This window comes from Haemaphysalis longicornis, unplaced genomic scaffold, assembly GCF_048455015.1.
Source record: "Haemaphysalis longicornis isolate Haplotype H1 unplaced genomic scaffold, Haemaphysalis longicornis Haplotype H1 scaffold_2, whole genome shotgun sequence".
NCBI lineage: Eukaryota > Metazoa > Arthropoda > Arachnida > Ixodida > Ixodidae > Haemaphysalis > Haemaphysalis longicornis.
In genome coordinates this window covers 256,327,254-256,348,192 of record NW_027526295.1, presented here as the reverse complement: position 1 = coordinate 256,348,192, position 20,939 = coordinate 256,327,254, and the positions used below count along the sequence as shown (strand labels likewise).

Genomic DNA, 20,939 nt, shown 5'->3' with positions numbered 1-20,939 from the left:
CGCGTCACACCACGCTACCACACGCGTATGCCGGAGGCGACAGAGTTCGGTTTCGATTATTTGGACTTATCGGCGGTTCCCGTCGAGTCCATATACAGGGTCAATGCATGGCGCTCGTCGAGTTTAACTTTGTGAGATGAACACAGCTCTGCTGGGACATCAGGCTTGCACCGTTGTGCAAGTTCGCTTCAATGCGTCTACGGGAGAATCTAGCATTTAACACGTACGCTCATTCAAGGTATACATGGGCTATCTAGTACCGTTCGCCATGGGTATATGCAGAAGATGGGAATAACACCCACCGAACCCCGACGACTGCCGTGCACGGGAAAGCAGAAACTGAAACTACAATGAAACGGCGTCAATAGGGTGCCTCGATGCGCGCCCGCTAGGCGTCAAGGCACAGTGGCGCCGCTGCGCGGCCAAGGAGCCAGGCGTAAGGTCACGTGTGTTTTCAGCGTTCACTTGTGTTCGTTCGCGCTGCGTTCGGTTCGTGCGTTGACGTTGGACAACGTGGGTTTTTTCGTTGTGTCCCGTTTGTTTTGGCTCCACAATCTAAACAAAAAGTAAATAAGCCAGCCATGGCTAAGCCAGTGAAAAAAGTGGCCGCAGGGTTTCACGTTGACATGAATACACTTCTTGCCAAATACTCCGCATCGAACAGCGTCCGTTTCAGTGAATTCGCCAAGTGTTTTAGAGAGGCAAAGTTCTCTTTAATATTCTGGTAGGTTTTCTCTGTGATCGCGCATGTTTATAAAGTAACCCATTTCAGCTGTTTACAGAATTTGTTGCTTCATTTCAGCGGTCGGAAGGACCCTCGGGAACTACGCCTGGTAATCACATCATTGCTCCAGCTTGTTCATTGAAGATGCCCTTCTGCGTGTGCCTCACAGTTTTGTGATTGTGCTTACCGTTGCACCGTTTTGCAGCTGATTGAGGAAATGGTGTCGATGGTTCTGAAGCTTTGGGCCCCTACGACCACGTTTCACGAGAAGGTGTTTGGTCTGTACATGTTGTATGCGATCTACACCATGCAGCCGTTGAAGCCCAAAGAGAAGGTGTGTTTCTTGTCACTCTTCCAGTGAAAGCGTGTCGCTGTTCAAGTTTAAAATTACCGTGAAGCATGGGAAAAATCAGCACGTGTTGCTTTATTTGCATACAGTGTGTTGCGACGATAATTGGAACACTTCAAAAATGTTTCCTGAGCGAACCGCCGCTCTGGTCGCGCTCAAACTTCCACGAAGGTCGAAATTTGTGGTCTATCTTGTTTGATACCGGGAGCAACGATGGTACTTACCTGTGTATTCCGAAAATAAATTAAAACAATTTTCACCTATGGGGAAATGGCGGCTGATTTGGACGTGCGAGACAGCGCAAGTTGATGTTGGAACGACGGGACCACCTGCAGAGTGAAACGCATGTTTGGAATTCACGTACGGAGCCAAATGGTGCAGCAGACGATCAGAAAATGCACCTAGAAATGAGCTAACAGACGATCAGAAAACCCGGTTTTCGGGCTCGCACGTCCAAATCGCCGCCATTTTCCCATAGGCAAAAATCGTTTTTATTTATTTTCAGGATAAACAGGTAACTACTGTCGTTGTTCCCAGAATCAAACAAAATAGACCACAAAATGCGACCTTCGTGTGAAGTTTGAGCGCGAACAGAGCGGCGGTTCGCTCAGGAAAAATTTCTAAAGTGTTCCAATTACCATCGCAACACACTGTGGTCGGGGTGAAAGGGACGCCATGCTGGATGCATGGCCAGCAAAGGCCTAGCGTCTGTGGCTTGTTTGGTTCACTGTGTGGGCCCCACTGGCATTTGTTGCTGCTGCCTCTCCGTTGTAGGCTCCTGAGGAATGTCCCCTTGCACTTAGTCTTCATAGCAGACTCTGCTATGTGGCATGGAATTAGAACAAAAATCTGGTTGTTTAATGGTGGGAAAAGGGGGCTCGAGCACCTAAAGTCGCAGCATTCATGGAGAGGATGGTTGTCTTCTCATGTGGTGATGTTTCTACATGACTTATGGGGGGCTACACCTGACGTTTTTTAGGGAAAGTGCTTGGCGAAGATCTTGAATTGGACTACGTTCTTGCTGTTTGTGAATTAGCGGACAGCAGATTACAAAAGTAGCTTTTGTGTGTCTGTGTGTAAAATCTGGGCGCACAAGGTTAGCCTGTTTCTGTCTCTGCAATGCTTAGCCGCACACTGCCTCCGTTAGTCTGAAACACCTTCCCCTGAGGTGCCGTTCGAAACAGTCCTCTAGTTGGACTGTGTGTCATAGTACTACACGGGTCCGTATAGGGCCACTGAGTAACAGCGATTTTTACAGGATTACTGGGATAGTTTGGGCTGTGAAAAGCTTCAAGGTTCTAATGAATTGCTGTACGGTGTGATTGCAGTTGAGGCTGAAGCTGTGTCACATGAACGTGATGATGCAGCTCTTGGATAAGTGTCAGCAGGAGCAGCACTTGGACGCTTGCTACATCATAAACAGGCTCTACTTGGAGAAGTGCTTCTTCTACACCGCTTCCATCAGGCAGGTATGTATTGTGCAGACTGCCTATCACATGTTCAACCTTTGGCCTTGGAATGGCGGGTGTATGCTTGGGTTGCTTCACCACGCTACTCTTGCAGCTTAAATGTCAGTCGTCTGTACCTAATCATTACCTGTTACCACTGCGTGGAGGGGCAAACCACAGTTGCTTGGCTTGCCTTGGTTAACAGAAACCTAGCTCAGTTCTGCAACCCTGAACTCATTTTTGCACACATTTGTAAAAAGAAACTAGTAGTAATGTAGAAAAATGAAAAGCCCAACTTCAGGTTAAGGCTTAGGTTGCATTGGAAGGCTACAGAACAATTTATGAACGAAAATTCTGGCATTTTTATTCTTCGCTGCTGTCACCAAAAAAAAAAAAAAAAAAAATCAGCTGGGTATCGAAGCTATGACCTTTTGCTCAGCAGAAGTGCAATGTAGGGGGATGCACACACTGCCGTTTCGTAACCGTGCCCAATCTGAATGCAATGCAATGGCACGCCTGACCCCAGCCTTGCTCGATGGATCCACAGCATGGTCAGGTCTACCTAGTGTTTTTGCACTATTTTATAGCGTCCTGTTTCAAACGTGACTTTTCGGCGCTTCCGGCTGCCATTGTCGGCACCGCTGGTGTTTCACTTTGGCGGAAAGAAACTGCTGCCACTCGGTGCAAAGCCTTGGGAAGCTTCAGATTGGAGCTCTAAGGCTGCTTTTAAGTGCAATGCACTTCTTAAGCGACCCTGAACCTGCGTCCACCGGCGATGTCCGCGCACGTGGAGATGGGCGCGCACAGCCTGGCCGCTGACATGGCACATACCCACGTGGGGGATTGGCCAGGAATCTCCTCGTCTTCCTTGGCAACGGGGGGAGATAAGCGCGCGCTGCCTGGCCGCTGACATGGCACATACCCACGTAGGGGATTGGCCAAGACTCGGGCGTGAGAAGGGCTAATGCACCTGCTTAAAGGAGTACTGACACGAAATTTCAAAGCTGAGATCCGCTCTAGCAATCAAGTACAATGACAACACAAATAGGTGTCTGTGAATAAATGCATCTTTCTTTCTTTGTAGTTGTGTGTGTGTGTGTGTGATCTCTCTTTCGCGAACATTACCGAACCGCGCAAATTCGACTCGTGCATTCGCACTTTCACATTCTTCCCCTCGGGGAAATGCGGGGAATTTTACTTGCCTGTAACAACTGCGTGTAAGCACAATTGGGGTTGGACTCATGAAGTCACTCCTGAAGGAAAGTGTGTGACATAAGATTTGTGTGACATAAGATTTTTGACCCTCTAGGGTTGTTGTACCCTGAAAGCACAGGGTTTGAGGCTTATATGCGTGTGTTGCTGGAACTTGCGCATTTTCAACACAGATGAGCCCCATGGTGACCACTGAGAGGGCAGAGGACACGGACCCTGCCACGGAGGTGTCTGCCAAGATCTTCAGCAGCATGGAAATGTTCGGCACGGGGGGCACACTGGAGGTACGTAGCGTTAAGCGCACAAAAAACACGGACACAGAAGACAAGGACACGCGCTACTTCCAACTGAATTTTGTTGAACCAGAATAAAATGTGTACCAGTAAAAAGATAAAAGACACAAGAAAGGTTACAATTATAGAAAGATTATAATAACAGAAACACTTGGTGCTGTCCCACACGTGTCAGTCACTACCATGACCAGTTCTTTTTCAAGAACGCTGCCTTTTTTTCTGACAAGGCTATCGATGTCGTACTGACACATTCGAAATCGCCAGCTTGCATATCAGCTGCCTCCACTATCTCACGCATGCGCCAATCGGAATCTGAGTTTTGAAAGTGCGGCTCACACCCACGGCATTCACCACAGTGAGTTGACAGGTTCCCATTTTTCTTTTCTATACGTTATTCTGATGTTTGCGTAGCTTGGAGTTGATACACTGTGCCATCCATCCCACACATACCCTTCCACAGACCAACGGAGCACAGTACACAACCCCTCCATCACATTTGACGTACTTGTTGTGGTGCCCAATGCTACAGTCAGTCTTTTCTTTTTGTACTGAACATGTGTCTCGAAAGCCCCGTGAGCTTCAGTAGGGTGGCCGTTACAACCTGAACGCCAGCTTTCTGCCCTATTTTCTTTATCCGATGTGTGATACCGTGCAAATATGGTATAATCACCTCTTAGGGCGTTCATTGCTGTCACGCGCATTGTTTCAGCCGCTTTCACGGCCTGCTTCTCACACCCGCAAACAGCCTCACAGACTGCCACAATGACAGGCTTAGGATACCCTTACTGTCTTAGCCGAGAGACCTGTGCCTTCACAGCACTCTGCGCGTGGTGAACACAGGACCTCTTGAGGGCGTTAGTGAATTATATCGTCACCACAGAGCGTTTCACGAGTTTGGTAACGAGTTAAATGGTAACAGAGGCTTCTGGCTGCGAGGTGTAAATCCAGCAAACCTGGTTGTCCGAAAACATGAGGCTTATGCCCAAGAACTTAAATGCACTACCTTCCGGTATTTTGTGCATTATCTGGAGCGGATTCAGGCAATCTTCGAACACTGCCAGTGTTGACCACACATCGTTCTCAAAGCTAGACGCGCCCCTCCGCAGATTACTTACGCAGATGAGTGTCGCTAGACATGATTTCAGAGTATCAGCACCCTTTTCTGCTATTGTTTCATGCCACCACCTTGATCATTGGCCCTTTCACATCATGTGACATTTGTTTACACTGCGATGGTTCATGGGCTCCGCCTTTTTGTTGTTTATGCGTTTTGGTCGGTCAACTGTGGTAGCTTTACTTTGCCCTCCCTGCTCGGTGGCTGTGCGCAAGTGATGTTGTACAAATGCGAATCAAAGAAACCATGCTTCCCAGCATTCCAGCTGCAGAAGTGCACCCGAAAATGCCGTTTTGCTATGTATTCGGCAGTGCTGTTTACAAATGACCCCGTCAGACTTAGCAGCGAGACTGTAGACATGGCAATCTGGCAACACTAATGAACACCAAAATGCCTGCCGTTGCTCACTTGCGTGCTTCAGTGGCGGTGCTCTGAAAGCTTATTTAGTGACTCTAGCACAGTTGTATACAATGTCGCAGACCCTCCATATTGCAAAAAATAAATGTGGTTGATCCTTCTTGCATTGGAATCTGTTAAGCGCGAAAGTGAAATGTGCCTTCACAGGAGCATTTGAATGTTTATTGTTATCAATATGAATTTGCACATCGCTATTTAGGTATGGCGCCATATAGATGAATCAACATTAGATACTGGATTACACGCGCCGGAGCATTGCGTAAATCTGATTGAAACCCCAGGTGCTCGCTAATCGTGCAAACGAAACCGAACAGGTTGTCAGCGAATCGTTTGGTGAAGTCACGGTCCACTATAGCGAAAAGAGCATGATTTGCGGGTCGGTAGCAGTCTTGTGAGTGTGCTTGGCGAGCGACGTCCTGCTGGCGGGTCGCCTAGGCAATGGTGCGACCACGTTGGTCCTGCTGCATGACGGGTATGCCAGGTGCATTGCGAAGAGCTCAGCTTGTGGAACGCAGCAGCGTCGTTCCACAAGCTGAGTGGCGTGCCACATAGGCAGCGGACGGGTAAACACAACAGTTTCCGCTGCTACACGCTGGCCTAACGAGGCGCCAACTATCGGCGCTTATTAGCGTCACGACGCACTACTTCGCTTCACCTCTCCTACCTCTCCTAGACGGCACCACCATCTGACTGGACAAGTTTGAGGGAAGGACATAAGGTGCACTCGTACAGCTACCCGAGCATGACTTCATGGCTCAGTCGGTAGAGCGTTTCACACTTCCGATTGCGGCCAGAGTGATCACGGGCTCGAAACGTAGTGCCGCCGCGCCGTTGGAACTTTTTCTGGTGATGTCATTTCCGTCACGGGTATGACGTTGGTGAGGTTTGTGTACCCCGGCGTAAAACATTTTCGTGCTAAAATCTATCCTGCAGTTAAAAAACAAATTATAGTATCTAATTTTCTCTTGTGCTGTGTCAAAGATTCTCTCTTTCTTTTCCTCCTCCCAGTTCTGTTATTGTGCCCCGTGTTTTGCTATGTTGGCCACTAGAAGTGGGTGCGAGTTGGGCTGCAAGCTGAGTTGGTTGCAGCAAAGCAAGTGAAATTAATCAGGTTGCTTGTAATCCTGAATTTAAAGCTGGATTGAAAAATTGAGGGATGGTGCGTAAGTGCAAGGGATACCATGGAAGGTATGCAGCACGTTTTATGCAAAAGTTAGTTCAGCTGAAATGTGGGGCCTTATTTGCCTGGACGTCTGAGCAGTTTACTTGTTTAAAATGTTCATTAAAGGGACCCTACAACACCCTTCGTGCAGTGCAAGTAAACCAGCGCGACGTTTAGATTAGACTTCCAGGAACACCCGAGACAAATATTACACGTGCATGTGAAGCGGTAAGCGCGCAAATCGCCGTGAAAGTCGCGGAAAAACCAACCGCTCTCTCTTCAATTTTCCTCATTATGCACCCCTGGCATGGCCTCTGCGACGTCAATCGGGCCATGGCTGTCCTGGCTGTCCTATTGGCTGTCGCCGGTCAACTTCGCGGCTAAATTCTGGCATTTCCTGTGACGATCAGCCGTTGTCGGCGCTGTGTATGAACCTCTTCTATGTCTGAACCTGTCCGCATGCTTTTGGCGTTTCTTTTGTTTTGAGTGCGCGCGGAGTTTGAGTGACGAACTAAATATTCCACTTTCAACGAGCCCAACAAACGTTTATTGCTCCAAAAACACCCTACCAGCCTAAGCGCTTGCTTGCGAGCAGGCCACCATGCCTGCTTTTTTGTGGCACCAGACCGGAAATAGACCTGTCTACGTTGCGGGGAAAAGGACAAAACTCCCCGGCCTGTGACATATCGAAGGCCGCCGAACAGAACGCTGCGCGCCGCCCCCCTCTCCGGGAGAGAGCGCGCAGCTTTCGTCACGTTGTCCGCGGTTGAGTTGAGAGGGAACATTTATGCGCGATTTTTCATCGCGCGTAGTTTCGGTGATAGTGGACGGATTTTCATAATTCTTGCGGGAGGAGATTGCTGGGACAATAGACTTTACCCCAAAATACATTCCGAGTAGTCGATGGTAAGTGTTGCAGGATCCTTTTAATGTGGAGTTCAAGTGATGGCTTGGCAGGCATGCAGAGCTTTAGTGAACACTCTCCAGCATTATTGCTCTCTATTTTCAACTTTGCTGCCTTCAGCCAGCAAGCGCCATGTACTTGTACCTGCTAGTTGGAGGTAGCGAAGAAATGTTTAACAAGCTCCGTGTGCCCTCTTGATTGCTTTCACACGAGTGCTTTTTTGGCTGGCCATACGCATTGTAACTGGCTACCGGGCGTGTTTTTGCAGCAACTGTCGCATATCCACGACGAGTATGTCAAAGCGAAGTCCAGCCAGCAGTCTTCGGAGAGCGTGAGAGAGCTGACCATGGTCTCGGAGAACCGTTTTGCCGACTTCGGCAGGTAAGCCCCGATTTAGCACAGAGCACTCAAGAAATAGCAGCTGACGTTTCCCTGAGAAATTGTTGAGTGTGTGCAATTGCATGCAGAAACTTTTATAAGTAATTGAGGCCAGTCTATGTATATTTTGGAAAAGTGTTGGAGAGCAGGCTACAGTTAGATTCCAGGTAAAGGAATTCAACCATTTTTGTCACGAGCAGTTCACAGCAAATGGAATGCAAATGCAAGGCCATAGAACACAATTTCAAATGTTCTGTTGTAAAGCCAAATGTCATGACAGCCCAGCAAACCACGAAAGTCCATAGGATATCCACAAATGGTCACAATATCCAATGTCATTTTGGGACATTCATGTGATGTCCATACAATGTTTCACCCAAGATCATCTGCTTGCGGACATCCATGCGATATCACTGCAGGTGTGTTGTTATAACATCATTATGCGATATTGCTAGGATGTCCACTAATTTACATTTTTTCTCACACTGAGAATTCGCACTCATAGCGCAGTGTACATATGGGGCCCCAGCCACACAAAGTGTCTTAGTTCAAATCACCCCTCATCCCCGTCTTTCCTTAAGCTTCGAAATATTTTCTGGCCTGTTTCTAACTGATATTTTAAATGAAGAGCGAGTAGTTATTTGATTTGGAATTTGAGGGAAATCTGGTTGCCTTTCTGTTTGATTCGGGAATTGAATTCTATATTTTAGGCTGCTTGATTTATGTGGATGAAGAACAAGCGGGACTGTTGATTTTCTCATTTCTCATTTTCTACGAGCACTCGTACGCAGCCTGCAGTGCGGAACTAGTATGGAGCACACTGAGTAGGCAGGACTCTTGTCACCCAAATTTGATGCTTTGGATGCGAGCAGGTGCATTGCATGATGCAACCCACCGTCTTGGTGTTGCTTGTTTAGTTCTTGCGCGATGGAGTGGCGTGTCTTGTCCAGTCTTGTAACGTCGGAGGAGATGAGGGTGACGGCCGAGTAATTTTGCAGCGTTTTACTGCATCGTGAATAGCCTCGTGGGGTGAGCAGTCGAAGGCTTTGCGAATGTCCAGAAGGACGACAAAGGCCGCGGTTTTTGGTAGCCTTCGCGTTTTCTAGTGCAGAGACAAGGTCAGCAATTGAATCCATCCGATCCCCCGTGAAAATGGAAAGCGCATTTCTAGCAAGAAATCATATCTTCCGGCTTCATTTCTGACTCGGTTATTAGATTCTAGCTGAAATCGACAGCTTCTACCTAGAAAAATTCTTAGTTTAGCTAGAGAAGATTATTTCCAGCTTGCGGGTTTTTTTCTTCGCTTAACTGACATATGCTAGCTGGAAGTAAATCTCAATCCAGCTAGAAATAAACTAGAAACTGAATTTCTAGTTACAAATTCTGCTATTTCTTGCTAGAATATTTCCAGTAGGAGAAAATTTCTGGTTCAATAATCCAGCTAGAAAAAAAAACATATTTTCAGCTGGGATGGCACTGTGCTGGCGGCAAAAACCTGTCTGCTGCTCAGGGTTCAAGTTGCAGATTCGCGCATACTGGTAATTCGCATGAAGGAAGAAAAATGGAGGAAAGAAAAATTCCTCCATGGTGATTCGAGGCGTGCGAGCGCAATGGATTCGAGAATTTTGGAGGCAGCGCTCGTGAGTGAAATAAGACGAAAAGAGGAGAAAAGTTTGGGAGATTTGTTCTTTTTTAGGATGGGAGAAACAAGTTGGAGGCCAAATTGAGCAGGGAGGGTGCCGAAAGACCAGTAGAAGTTGCAAAGTCAAGGTGGCGCGAGCGCTGCCTCTCGGCTACGTTTCCGATAGCCTGGTATGTGATGCCGTCAGCCCCGGGCGCACTTTTCCTTTTTGCATTTTGAATGGCCCACACGAGCTCGGCCGCCATGAAAGGAGCTTCAAAAGCTGTGCTCGGGGGGAAGGCGCGCGCGTGGCGTCAGATTCTTCGTTTTGGGCTGCGGCAGTGTTTGCGCGAGAAAGCTCGGCCGCGTTTTTTCCCACTTGCTATGGAAAGGGCGAGGAGGGGGGGGGGGGGTTGTATGCGGGGGGTCTCGGAGAGAGCGCGAAGCAAGTGCCGTGCATTCGCCCCCCATCCCCCCGAGCGCGCCGCATACTCCCTCCCAGCTTCTCCGTACTTGCTTGGCGTATCGTCTGACAAAAGCGGCGGCGGCGGCGGCGGAGGAGGAGGACCGGAGGAAAACATCCTCGCCCTCTCCGACGGGCAGCTGGGTTCCCATGGTTCCCGCGCTTTTCAGTCGCTCACTCGCTCTTTGCTCGGCTGTTGAGCTGCTCGAAGGAATTCGAGTCTCGAGAGACGGGAAATCGACGGTTGGTGTTCCGGCTGCACCACACGGTTCTCAGATCACCGATCGGCTTCACTTCAAGGACCCGGCCGTATACTTCTACTTCAATAATTACCATCAATCTCTGTTCAAGGTATTTCTTCTTTGCGATTGTGATGCTACTCGCGGCTCCAAATTACTGCTTGGTATTTTCTTCCAGTTTTCCTTCTGAGATCGACTGCCAGTGAATACATCCCAAAAACTTCATCCCAGCCCCTTGATCAACGTCTCAAGTAGCAGGTAAGAAACTATCATAATGTCAGCAGTAAGCTGAAGCTAACCAAGAAATACGACATTTTCTTGCAGGACAACTAGCGTTTTCTCCAGATTCTGCCATTCCAAGAAGGGTACCTAGCATTTCGTTCCTTTTCCCTTTATTCAAATGTATATTCTGCTGCCGCTGCTGCGAAGTTTGCTGCCGCTCTTTCTGCTGAAGAAACAAGCTTTCTGGATCAAACGCAAGATTTCAACTGGTGGCCCAACTTCTCAGAAGCAAATTTACAGAACACGTTAACATGAATCCAAGCACGTGCCTTCTTTTGCATTTTTTTAGACTAAATTTGCCTTTGCTTTTCTGGCCTGTTTCTTATTTTGTGGGTTTATTACATTTAAAATTTATTCTCTGCTTAAGTTTTCACGGCTTCAAGTTGAATCACATTATATTTGCTGAAATCTTTGGTGTGTTTTTCTCATGTCTCATTTTAGCTGCACAGTTAAGAAACGATTCATATATGCACGCCTGTTGATGGTGAATTTGTATGTAAAGTATTTGACCCGCCCGGTTGATTGCAATTTTCTTTTAACCTGTCACTCTTTCAATAGGCAGATGGTGTAAGCAGCTGTTTCAATACTAGCCATTTAACAAGCGTTTAACTGGTGCTTTTTTTAAATGTTTTCTAGGCCTTGGACTTCCAGCAAGGTTCATCTGGTGGATATTGAAATGATATTGAAATAAATACCATTTTTCTTTGCAATAAAAATTGGGGATGGTTTCATGTCACTAATAATAATATATAAATAGTTATATAATAATAGTATAAGGTCCTGAGAATGCCTCAACATGGCATCAAATGGACATTACATGATGTCGTCCGGATATCTGTGAAATGTCCACAGAAAGTTTCCATGAATTTTAAGGACATCCTGTGGATATCCAGACGAAAGTATTTGTGGATGTCTATTCCGAGGCAATAGGGACATCGCCTGAATATCCTGTGGACATAACGTGGGCGTTCACGGATATCCTCTGCACATTGGATATCAGGGAAGTTACATTGAATGGACATCCACAAGATGTTTTGTGGTTTGCTGGGAGCATACTTGTAATAACAAAATGTAGTTATTGCCCCCTTGTGAATGCAGTCAAACTACCCTGTTAGTAGTTTCGATTCATGGGCCACAGTCCAGGCATTTAAGTTGGTACCAACGTTATCATGTTGACACGTCATGTATCCTGGATGACACATGAAAACGTGTAGCAATTAGTGGTGGTTTCTTTCCTTTTTTTCCCCCTCTTAGTGCCTCTTTACTTTCAATTGAACTCGCTAAGAAACTTTGTGCTTAGCGGCAGAACAACTTCCGCACCAGCGGTTAAGCTTAGCATGGTGCTTTTTTCTGACATTTCATTTGGAGTGAATGACATGCACATTTTTTTTTTCTGCAGGCAAATTTCCCTTCTCCAAGCTAAGTACCGAGCCATTGAAGAAGGCGTAAGTAACTTATTTTGTTCTTGCTTCTAAGGTCCTTAATACGGGAGAATGAAAGGTTCGCCATTGGGCAAGAAGTTCTGTTGTATGGTTCATAGGAATTGTTACCAGAAACATGCATTTGTTTTCTGGATTTTGACGATGCACCGTGTTAACTCCCTAATGCTTGCACTATTTTTAGCAAAAGAACAATGTGAGGTTAAGTGGTGCGATACTCCTATTGCTCGAATTCGTATAATCTCGCTGAAAGCAGAGTGACTATAGGCCTCCTGCGCTGCCCATGGGGCGCTGCGCAAGCGGCTTCCGGGCAGTACTTCCGGGTAGTACGAAGCTGCGCGGGTCCCATAGGATCCCGTGTTGACAGAAACAAAATGAGCTCGACGCTGCCTATTATTTTGCGACGTGGTCACCAGCTCATCCCCGACGCGTCCGATCTATTTCAGCGATCAACTTGGCATTAGTTAAAAAAGCTTTGCAGCGCTAAACACGTTTACAGCGCCGATGAAAGTGCCCGGACCGTAGCGGCGTCTGCTACTTGCAGGTTCACCGATCGATGGTTGTACGAAGTGAAATTTTAAGTGAAATTTCTAATTTAAACTAATACTCTACGTGACAAAGACTTCTCAAAAACAGCCGATCAAAAAAGAAGAGTGACGCAATCGGCGATGATCGCGCTTTAAAAAGCCAGTGAGTCCGGCGGACCGCAGGCTCGCCTGCTGCGGTGCGCCGCTCTTTTGCGTACCTGCACACTATGCGTGCACTTTCATTAAGCAATGCTCGTTTGCGTCGCCGTTACGAATACATGGTGCAGCGCTAGCTTGCCGTTTTGTTGCGTGTCTCAGTGACAAAATTCCGCGACCGTCAGAAGCGTGAAATCTGTTTTGCGATTCCGAAATTAGTGGCCGTAAAACAAAGTGGTCGGGCGAACTAAGAGTCCGCTCGCTTTCCTTGTTTGCTCTCAATTTACTTAATTACGCTCTTGAAGCATAGATTCCCAGTGCGCACTTAATAGCCTATAGAATGAGGGTCAGCAACGGCCGAGTTCCATGCAGCCGACACGGCGGAGGGCTGGACGGCAAATCGGGTGGGAGGAGGAGGGGGGCTTTGAATGCAAAGAGAAAAAATTCAGCGAATTTCTAATAATATTTGACAATAATCTGGCGAAGTGAAGATGGGGGGGGGGGGGTAGGGTAGGGGGGGGATGCCAATTCTCTGGAGGATGCCAATTCTCTGTTCTTGTCTCGCTGTCTAACTCCATTTGAAGTAAAAACTGGCGTGTCGGCATTCAGATTCGACGACCCCTGCACTACCAACACAGCCAGTGATGATCGTATGTAAACATTCGGAGCCCCGCGCCGTGTGTGCGGCTGTGTTATGTTATGCTGTGTTATGTGATGTTATAGAAGTACACATCTCTGCAGGCAGCAGGCGTGTGATTTGGTGCATGTTTCGCGTCCTTTAATAGCGCTTAATTTGTTTATTTGGCGCTATTGCCCCACCTAACTGCTAGTACACATGTACCCTGCCATTCGTAAATCGTGCGGCGTAAAACGTTACGCAAGAATCATTTAGTTTGCGAAAATACGAAACAAAATTTCCACTCGTTTCAAAGGCGGTGCCAGGCCAGCAGGTAGTGTCAGCTGAGTAGGCTGCGCAATTCTTGCGTTCGCTTGCATGCTCCCGCTGAAGCAACCTTTTGCAGTTACCTCAGGATATAGGATGAGCAGCGTTCCGTGTTTATGCTACTCGTGAACTTTCCTTTGTCGACCGCATGCAAGAAGAAAAAACTGTAACTGTCGTCAAACAGTTAAACCACCCGACCTGGCGATACTGTCCCTCGCCGCGACCACCGCGACAGCTCGCTCAAAAGAAAGCCGACAAATCAGCTTCTTTTAGCGGATAATATTTTGTTTAGCCTCTGCAACTACTTTAAGGGCTATTTCATACAGTATGCAGTCATTTAAACACGCCACAAAGCGCCACAACCAACTTTCACTCTGGCTTGTAGTTGAAAACACGTGGAGGGCGGCGAGGGTCGTCTGCTTTTGTACTACCCAGAGGCGTCAGTCGCTAGGGGCGCTGCATGTCGCCAAAACTCCAGCGCAGGAGGCCTATAGTAGAATGCGGAACATTGCTAGCTTAATTCATTGCCTGCGAGGCAGATTTTGCTAATTGCTACATTCGATTCACATTTCTGAAGTTCTGTTTGACTCGTGCGTCTTGTACTTGCTTTCAGTTTTCTTGAAAATTTGTTGTGGGTACCATGTGACAGCTTCAGGTGGCTTGCATGCCATGGCTATAGGGGCAATCATTGCAGTGCCTTCCGCGCTTCCTCTCCTGCCACCCTAAAAATTCCTTCCGGAATGGAACAACTCAGCCTCTGCTCTCAGATTCTCTTGAGCACATTCTCAGTTGGTTTGCCAGTTGATGGGAGTGCATTTTGTGCCGCCTCAAGGAAATTGATGAAGCTTTTTACATTTCTACTGAATCTCCGACTCTCATCAGCATTATCTTCTAGCGTTATTTCGAACATGAAGGTTGCCTATCTGTACAGGTGGTGTGGTTTGTTGCTGGCTTGCGACATCCATCGCACACTTGCAGGAAGTTTCGGCTTGCAACCTTGCAGGAAGCTTGCAGGAAGTTTCGGCTTGCAACTGCGCGGTTTCGGCTTGCAACCTTTTCAGCTCTTTCCTTTTTTTTTCGCATGGCTGGCGTATGCACGGTATCGCTCACTCCAGTAGATCTACTACCGTAATTACCCTATTCTAAAGCGCACCTTTTTTCCGAAAAAATAGGCTGAAAAATCACATGCGCGTAAGAATCGGATACGAAACCGAAACTGCCAAAACAGAAAAAATTTCGTCCCACCCATCGCCATCTCAAGATGGCGCCAAAGCCTTTAGCAACATGGAGGAAGACTTCCTCCATGTTAAGCAACAATTTTTCGAACGGAGGAAGCATAAGCGCCAATGGTTTTCTATCGGCGTTTACGCAAATCGTCAAATCGTTCCACTTGCGCACTTGATAACAGCAATGGCAGCAGCGGCTCTCACGCGTTCAAAACGAGCGGTCGGCTGAAGCGTGCGGCTCTGGAGAGGCTCGCGGGATGGGCGTGCGAGGCGTGGGCCACAATCCCATTGACCATGGTTGAACGTTCGTTCAGAAGTGTGGCATCGCGAACGCTCTTGGCAGCACCGAGGACGAGATGTTGTCAGCGGAAAGCGACGAGGAGTGAGATGAGTGAGAATACTTCGGGAAATAAATCGCCCATTTCTCCCGCATTCATTTGTCTGGGTTATAAAGTTCCGTGCGCGTTACAATCGGAGGTGCAAGTTTTTTTTTTTTTTTTTTTTGCCAGGAAAATTGGGTGCGCGTTAGAATCGGGGCGCATTAGAATCGGGTAAGTACGGTAGTTAGGCACTGGTCCCATCTTCATTCCTGCCATGTGTCTTGTACCATGGAGATTTTACATGATGCTTCCCACTCATGGCACGAGTACCTTGGCTACTTGCATACAATCAGATTGCCTAGTCTGACTGAAGTCCATTCTGATACAAAGAAAATTCAATCTCCACAGGCTATGTTTCGTTCGTGTGCTATTGGGCGAAATATGAAAGAAAACGGGTGACACATTAGCTAAAACCTTGCCTTAGCTGCCACTTTTTTGCTATTGCCACTTTTACATCAACATCTGTCAGTATTTCATAGGGGGCACATTTCTCCCAGTGCGGGGTTCGAAGCATGCCTTCATTGCCGCCATTTCTCTGCCTTGCCCTGCCGGAAACAAGTACTGGTCTCTGCAAATGCAGTAAGGGGTGCCCGTGCGTATGTTATGAATGCTTTTCTGAAGGAGCCTTGAGCTTGTGGAGGTGGTGGTGTTACAAGTTGGGAGTCTTCTTTTTCCTTTATGTTTCACGTTGTGTGCTGGGCAATTCTGCTTGGTTACTGCCCCTGCATTTCACGAGGATAGTGATGACGCACATTCGCCTGCTCCTCCCTTTACGTCGAAATAAATCTGCAGCAGCTATTGAAGTGCGCGTGCCTGCGAATAGTGTGCACGGGCTCCACAGCAGGTATTCAAGAGGGAGTGGAACAGGTTTCCTTAGGTAACCGAAAAGAGCCGGATAGTTCGCCTGGGGAGGGCAGGCGAGTGTGATTGAGAAGTGCGGAGGTGGCACTGCACTTCTACTGGCAAACGCCGCGACGCTGGCATATTCTCCTGGGGGCCTTATTGGCCTCGGTTTCAATAGCTGCCAGGTACCTTAATGCTTAAATACTTTGATATTGCACTTGCTTATCATAGGTAAGGCGCAGTCATCAACAGACTCATTTGAAGTGGCCGAGTGGCGACCGGAATAACATGTGGCATCACACGGACATGAGAAAAGCAACTAACAGTGAGCTAAAGCATGGAGCTGAGAGGCGGTGAGGGCTTGCCGCCACGCCTGCGCAAATGAGCTGCTTCTGTTTTGATTGCCATTGAACGTTTTTTTTGCTGCTCTCTCCTTGCGCTCTGTTTCAAATGAGCACAGACATTTTTGTGGCCTTTTCAGACAACCGGGTAGGCAGTGGAACATGTGCCTCACCACCCATATGCAGTGTACATGACATTTAAATTGCACAAGCTCTTGTTTAGAGCTTCTACTTGATCGAGGAAGACTATTTCTTGTATTCACTGGTGAAGCGCGCATGCAGGCAACCATGTGAGTGCGCCGTCACTCGTTACGTCGGCCTCCGCGGGATGGCGGTACTTGTCCGTGCTAAGCACATGACTGTGCTGCGGGTTACAAACTCTACCTCGCTGAATGGAAAGTATTGCCTCGAGTCCAATGTGAGTGCGATTAAAAACATCTCTGTTGATGCCACCGTTGAGAATCGGTTTGAAACGGAGCAGACGATGCACGCCGGTGTTTTTTTTTCTTCGGCGTGCGGTCGCAGTGGCCAAAGCCGCGCCATGTCCGTGGTGCATCGGCCATGTTTGTGGCCGTTTTCAGTGTTGCCAAGCGAAGAAATTGACAGCTAAACTTTTCATCGAATACCACCTATACTCCAAGGCTGTCTGTAATGCCCCTCCACGGATCATGGTTTATTTTTTGTCTTCTGGTTCACTTTGGTGTTTTTTTTTTTTTTTTTTTGCATTCCAATTTTATGTGACTGTACATATGTACGTACAAATTTTTCACTGAAGCCAAGCATACATCTCATTCTGTAATCACAGATGAAATCTCCTCGTCAGGAATATGTATACTAGCGGCACGAGCAGGACACATTAGAAACTTGTGCAGCAGTGAAAGACTGAAGTTTTCTGTGCTTTTTGGCTGGCACCGTTACTCCACTTTAGAAGGTGTTCAGACTTCAGACTTCACGACATACAGAACATACAGAGAAATGTTCGCGGAAGCCAGGCATACATTTCGGTCCGTGAAAGAAGCCTAATTCTAGTTCTTGCATCCTGCTCTTTCATCCGGCGACACTGCTCTTAAAAACAGCTTTTTTTAATTTTTAAGTACACTCCGTGAAACTCGCCAGTCTTGCTGCTTTTTTCCCACTGATTTCAAATGTGCTATTATTTTTTGTGTCACTCAATTAGTTCCTGAGATAACTACAGATAATTAGTCATTTTTGGAGAAACAATAGACAAAACAGTGTTAGTCATAAAGCTGTAATTTTTACATTTTCCAATACTATGAACCGTGGTGAGTGCAATGAGAGAATCAGTTTTTTGATGCTCTGCTTGCAACTAATTTTACAGCTGATTAAACTTTTGCGTTTGAAATGAGCATTCAAAATGATTCCTTGCCACTGGTGCCAGCAAACTCTAGTGAGCCGTAAAGTTAGTCCCAAGCGGTGCATCAAAAGCACAATTCTGTTATTGCATTCACCAGGGTTCATGGCATTGGAAAATGTAAAAAATTACAGCTTTATGACTAACACTGTTTTGTCTATTCTTTCTCCAAAAATGACTAATTATCTCTAGTTATCTGGGGAAGTAATTGACTGACCCAAAAAATAATGGCACATTTGAAATCGGGGGGAAAAAAGCAGCAAGACTAACAAGGTTCACGGAGTTTACTCAAAAATTAAAAGGAGCTGTTTTAAGAGGAGTGTTGTCCCTTAAATTAAGTGTAGCAAGCGTGCGCACTTGCTCAACTGGCAGTCATTACGAAGCAAGCCATTTGGACTGTAAGATTCTTACCGTGGTACTCTGAGTCCTTCCTCCACTTCAGCCTCCCATGGAGGAGATCCTCGAAGTCGATTTGCCCATGCATAAGCATTGCGGAATCCTCACCTCAGCCGGGTGGAGTGAGCCAATGGAGTGGAGGAGGGACTCGGAATACGGCTCTGAAGCTATCACAACCCTGGTAGTTGCATTTTCCCAACTTTATGCTGCAGGCATCTGCTCAGCTGTGCGTGTCTGCATTCGTTAAAAGGGCCATGAAGACAGTATACAAGTTTGGTTCATTAAAGGGACTACTTTGTCCCAATACTGGTCATGCCAATTTTATCACGAACATCGAACAAATAATGGAGATATTAAAAAAAAAAAAAACATACGAAGCAGTGGCGACTCCCCAGTCACATTCGGGCGATTTCTCTATAGCATTTGGAAGTATTTAAATGTTTCTTGTGCTTTTCGATGAAGAGACGTCTCTCGTGGCTGGAGTGGAGCTGAGTGAGCTGCCAAAGGCCCTCCAAAGTCTGTTTTTGTGGCCCTTTCAACGATGCATGTGACGGTGCACGCTCTCCACCACGCAGGCCTCCAAGGCCGCTGAGGAGGCCGAGGACACCTCTGACGAGGAATACACGGACGACATCGGGGCACGGCGCACCAAACTGCGTGACAAGGTGTTCCGCAGTGCCGGCAACACCCGCCTGAAGCAGCGACAGGACGAGCTTCTCCACCAGGACGATTCGTCTGGCAACCCGGCCACTGATGCAGGCAAAACCGGCACCAAGAAAAAGGCCAAGCCGGCGGCCAAGAAAAGGGGGCGTCCGAGCAAAAAGGCGCAAGCGTCCACTTCTTCAGGTGGTGCTGCTGAAAGCGCGCAGTCTGGTGTGGAGAGCAATGACTAAGCCTGAGAAGGGCGCCATAAATTGACCTGGTGCCCTTTCTTGTGTCGTATTCAAGCGTAATAAAATAATTCGGCTAACCTTGTTTCAAGAAGAGAGATTGGGGTGGGGGGGGGGGAACACACAATGGGCATCATGTGAAACACGCATTGCAGCAGAAGTTTTCTTCTTCTTTTTTTTTCCCGGGCCCATTTTGCTTACTGGAATGGTAGTTCTCGCACAATGCAGCAACACTAAAGCTGTTTTGTGAAAAATGCCTTAGTGGTTCATCAGTCAGCTCAGCTGCAGAGGGTTTGTTTTAGCCTTCAAATGCATTTTCTTGCAACTTCACACTAGCCAGTTACGACTTTGCCAGTTACATTCTGGGGCCTTGTGTACAAAGAAAAAAAAAAAAAGTGGAACACAGTCTAATGGCACTGGTTACGAACGAGTGTCAATTTTGTGCTTTCAGGTTGTTGCAGAGAACAAAAGGGGTAATAATTGCTCTCCTAACATTATGTTGCATTTGATGCCCACTACAGAACTAGTGGGCGTTCTTCCTAGTGAATGCATTAAAAAATGCGCGTTCGTAGTTGTATGTGATGCCGAAAGAAACGGCGGGTTTTCTGAATTGCTAATGAGCTTTCAAGAGTACAAATCTTATTCATGTTAGTACGATGTGCTGTTTTACTGTTTACAGTTGCTTACTACAGAACTAGTAAGCATTCTTCCTAGTGAATGCATTAAAAAAATGCACGTTCCTAGTTGTATGTGGTGCCGAAAGAAACGGCAGGTTTTCTGAATTGCTAATGAGCTTTCAAGAGTACACCTTATTCATGTTATTATGATGCACTGTTTTACTGTTTACAGTTGCTCACCCCAGAACTAGTGGGCATTCTTCCTAGTCAATGCATTAAAAAATGCCCGTTCGTAGTTGTGTGTGGTGCCGAAAGAAACGGCAGGTTTTCTGAATTGCTAATGAGCTTTCAAGAGTACAAATCTTATTCATGTTAGTACGATGGGCTGTTTTACTGTTTACAGTTGCTCACGACAGAACTAGTGGGCGTTTTTCCTAGTGAATGCATTAAAAAATGCGCGTTCGTAGTTGTATGTGGTGCCGAAAGAAACGGCAGGTTTTCTGAATTGCTAATGAGCTTTCAAGAGTACAAATCTTTTTCATGTCAGTATGATGTGCTGTTTTACTGTTTGCTGTTTTACTGCACCAATAAACTGTTTATATCCTTCAGATGAGCATGTGCTCACCAGTTTCATTTGTTTTTAACGCCACAGCAGCTGTTAAAAGTGATGAAAACCTAATTATGTTTCGAAGAGTTGCAGTATTCCCTCTGGCAAGATGTTGCTTTGTGTATCACAGTCACTCACTCGTCCATCGTAGCATGGAATGCAGCTTGCTCAGTCATGCAACTCGCCTTATTATAACTAAAAAAAGGCTGCTAGTTCTGGTCACAAATGTGTCCGTGCTGTGCGTTCTAGCTAATGCATCGCGTGTTCACAAGGGAGCCCCTCGTTCTCATTCCCCCGGAATGCGTATAGGGCGTCCGATACGCATTGATTGTCACATGGCAAGGCTTTGCTTGAACGAGAACCATGCAGCAAGAATGTGTTAGAAGCAGCAACTGTTTCTCTCCTCCAAATAGGTAATGTCAAACATGTTCAGCGCAGTAACATGCTGTAGTCAAGGCACTGCCACTTTGTCTACCAGTGTTAGTGTGTACTGGTGGAGTATTTTTGTTACATTTAGTAATACCTTGCGCCTGCCGACGGCAGTTCCACTCACCTCCTACATGTTCTCGCCTCATGTTTCAGACAGAGTAATAAGT

General features: G+C 46.9%; 1 protein-coding gene across 2 annotated transcripts; it reads left to right on the top strand.

Moving 5' to 3' along the window:
- Positions 1 to 449: 449 nt before the first annotated feature.
- Positions 450 to 20,331, top strand: LOC144170451 (snRNA-activating protein complex subunit 1-like). Of its 2 annotated transcripts, XR_013322616.1 has the most exons (9): positions 450 to 724; positions 803 to 833; positions 930 to 1,058; positions 2,402 to 2,542; positions 3,907 to 4,017; positions 7,892 to 8,004; positions 12,006 to 12,051; positions 18,805 to 19,891; positions 20,061 to 20,331. XR_013322616.1 is itself a non-coding variant. In XM_077700266.1 (8 exons), the coding sequence occupies exons 1-8, from the start codon at positions 582 to 584 to the stop codon at positions 19,120 to 19,122; spliced, it is 1,032 nt and encodes a 343-aa protein (XP_077556392.1). In that variant the 5' UTR covers positions 450 to 581; the 3' UTR covers positions 19,123 to 20,331. The 2 variants fall into 2 exon arrangements, 1 of the variants encoding a protein (XP_077556392.1); XM_077700266.1 differs by having other exon boundaries at positions 18,805 to 20,331.
- Positions 20,332 to 20,939: the final 608 nt, after the last annotated feature.

Coding starts and splice junctions, on each gene's coding strand:
- LOC144170451 (XM_077700266.1), top strand. CDS start 582: ATGGCTAAGCCAGTGAAAAAAGTGGCCGCAGGGTTTCACGTTGACATG. Junction 725..802: donor AAGTTCTCTTTAATATTCTG/GTAGGTTTTCTC, acceptor GCTTCATTTCAG/CGGTCGGAAGGACCCTCGGG. Junction 834..929: donor ACCCTCGGGAACTACGCCTG/GTAATCACATCA, acceptor ACCGTTTTGCAG/CTGATTGAGGAAATGGTGTC.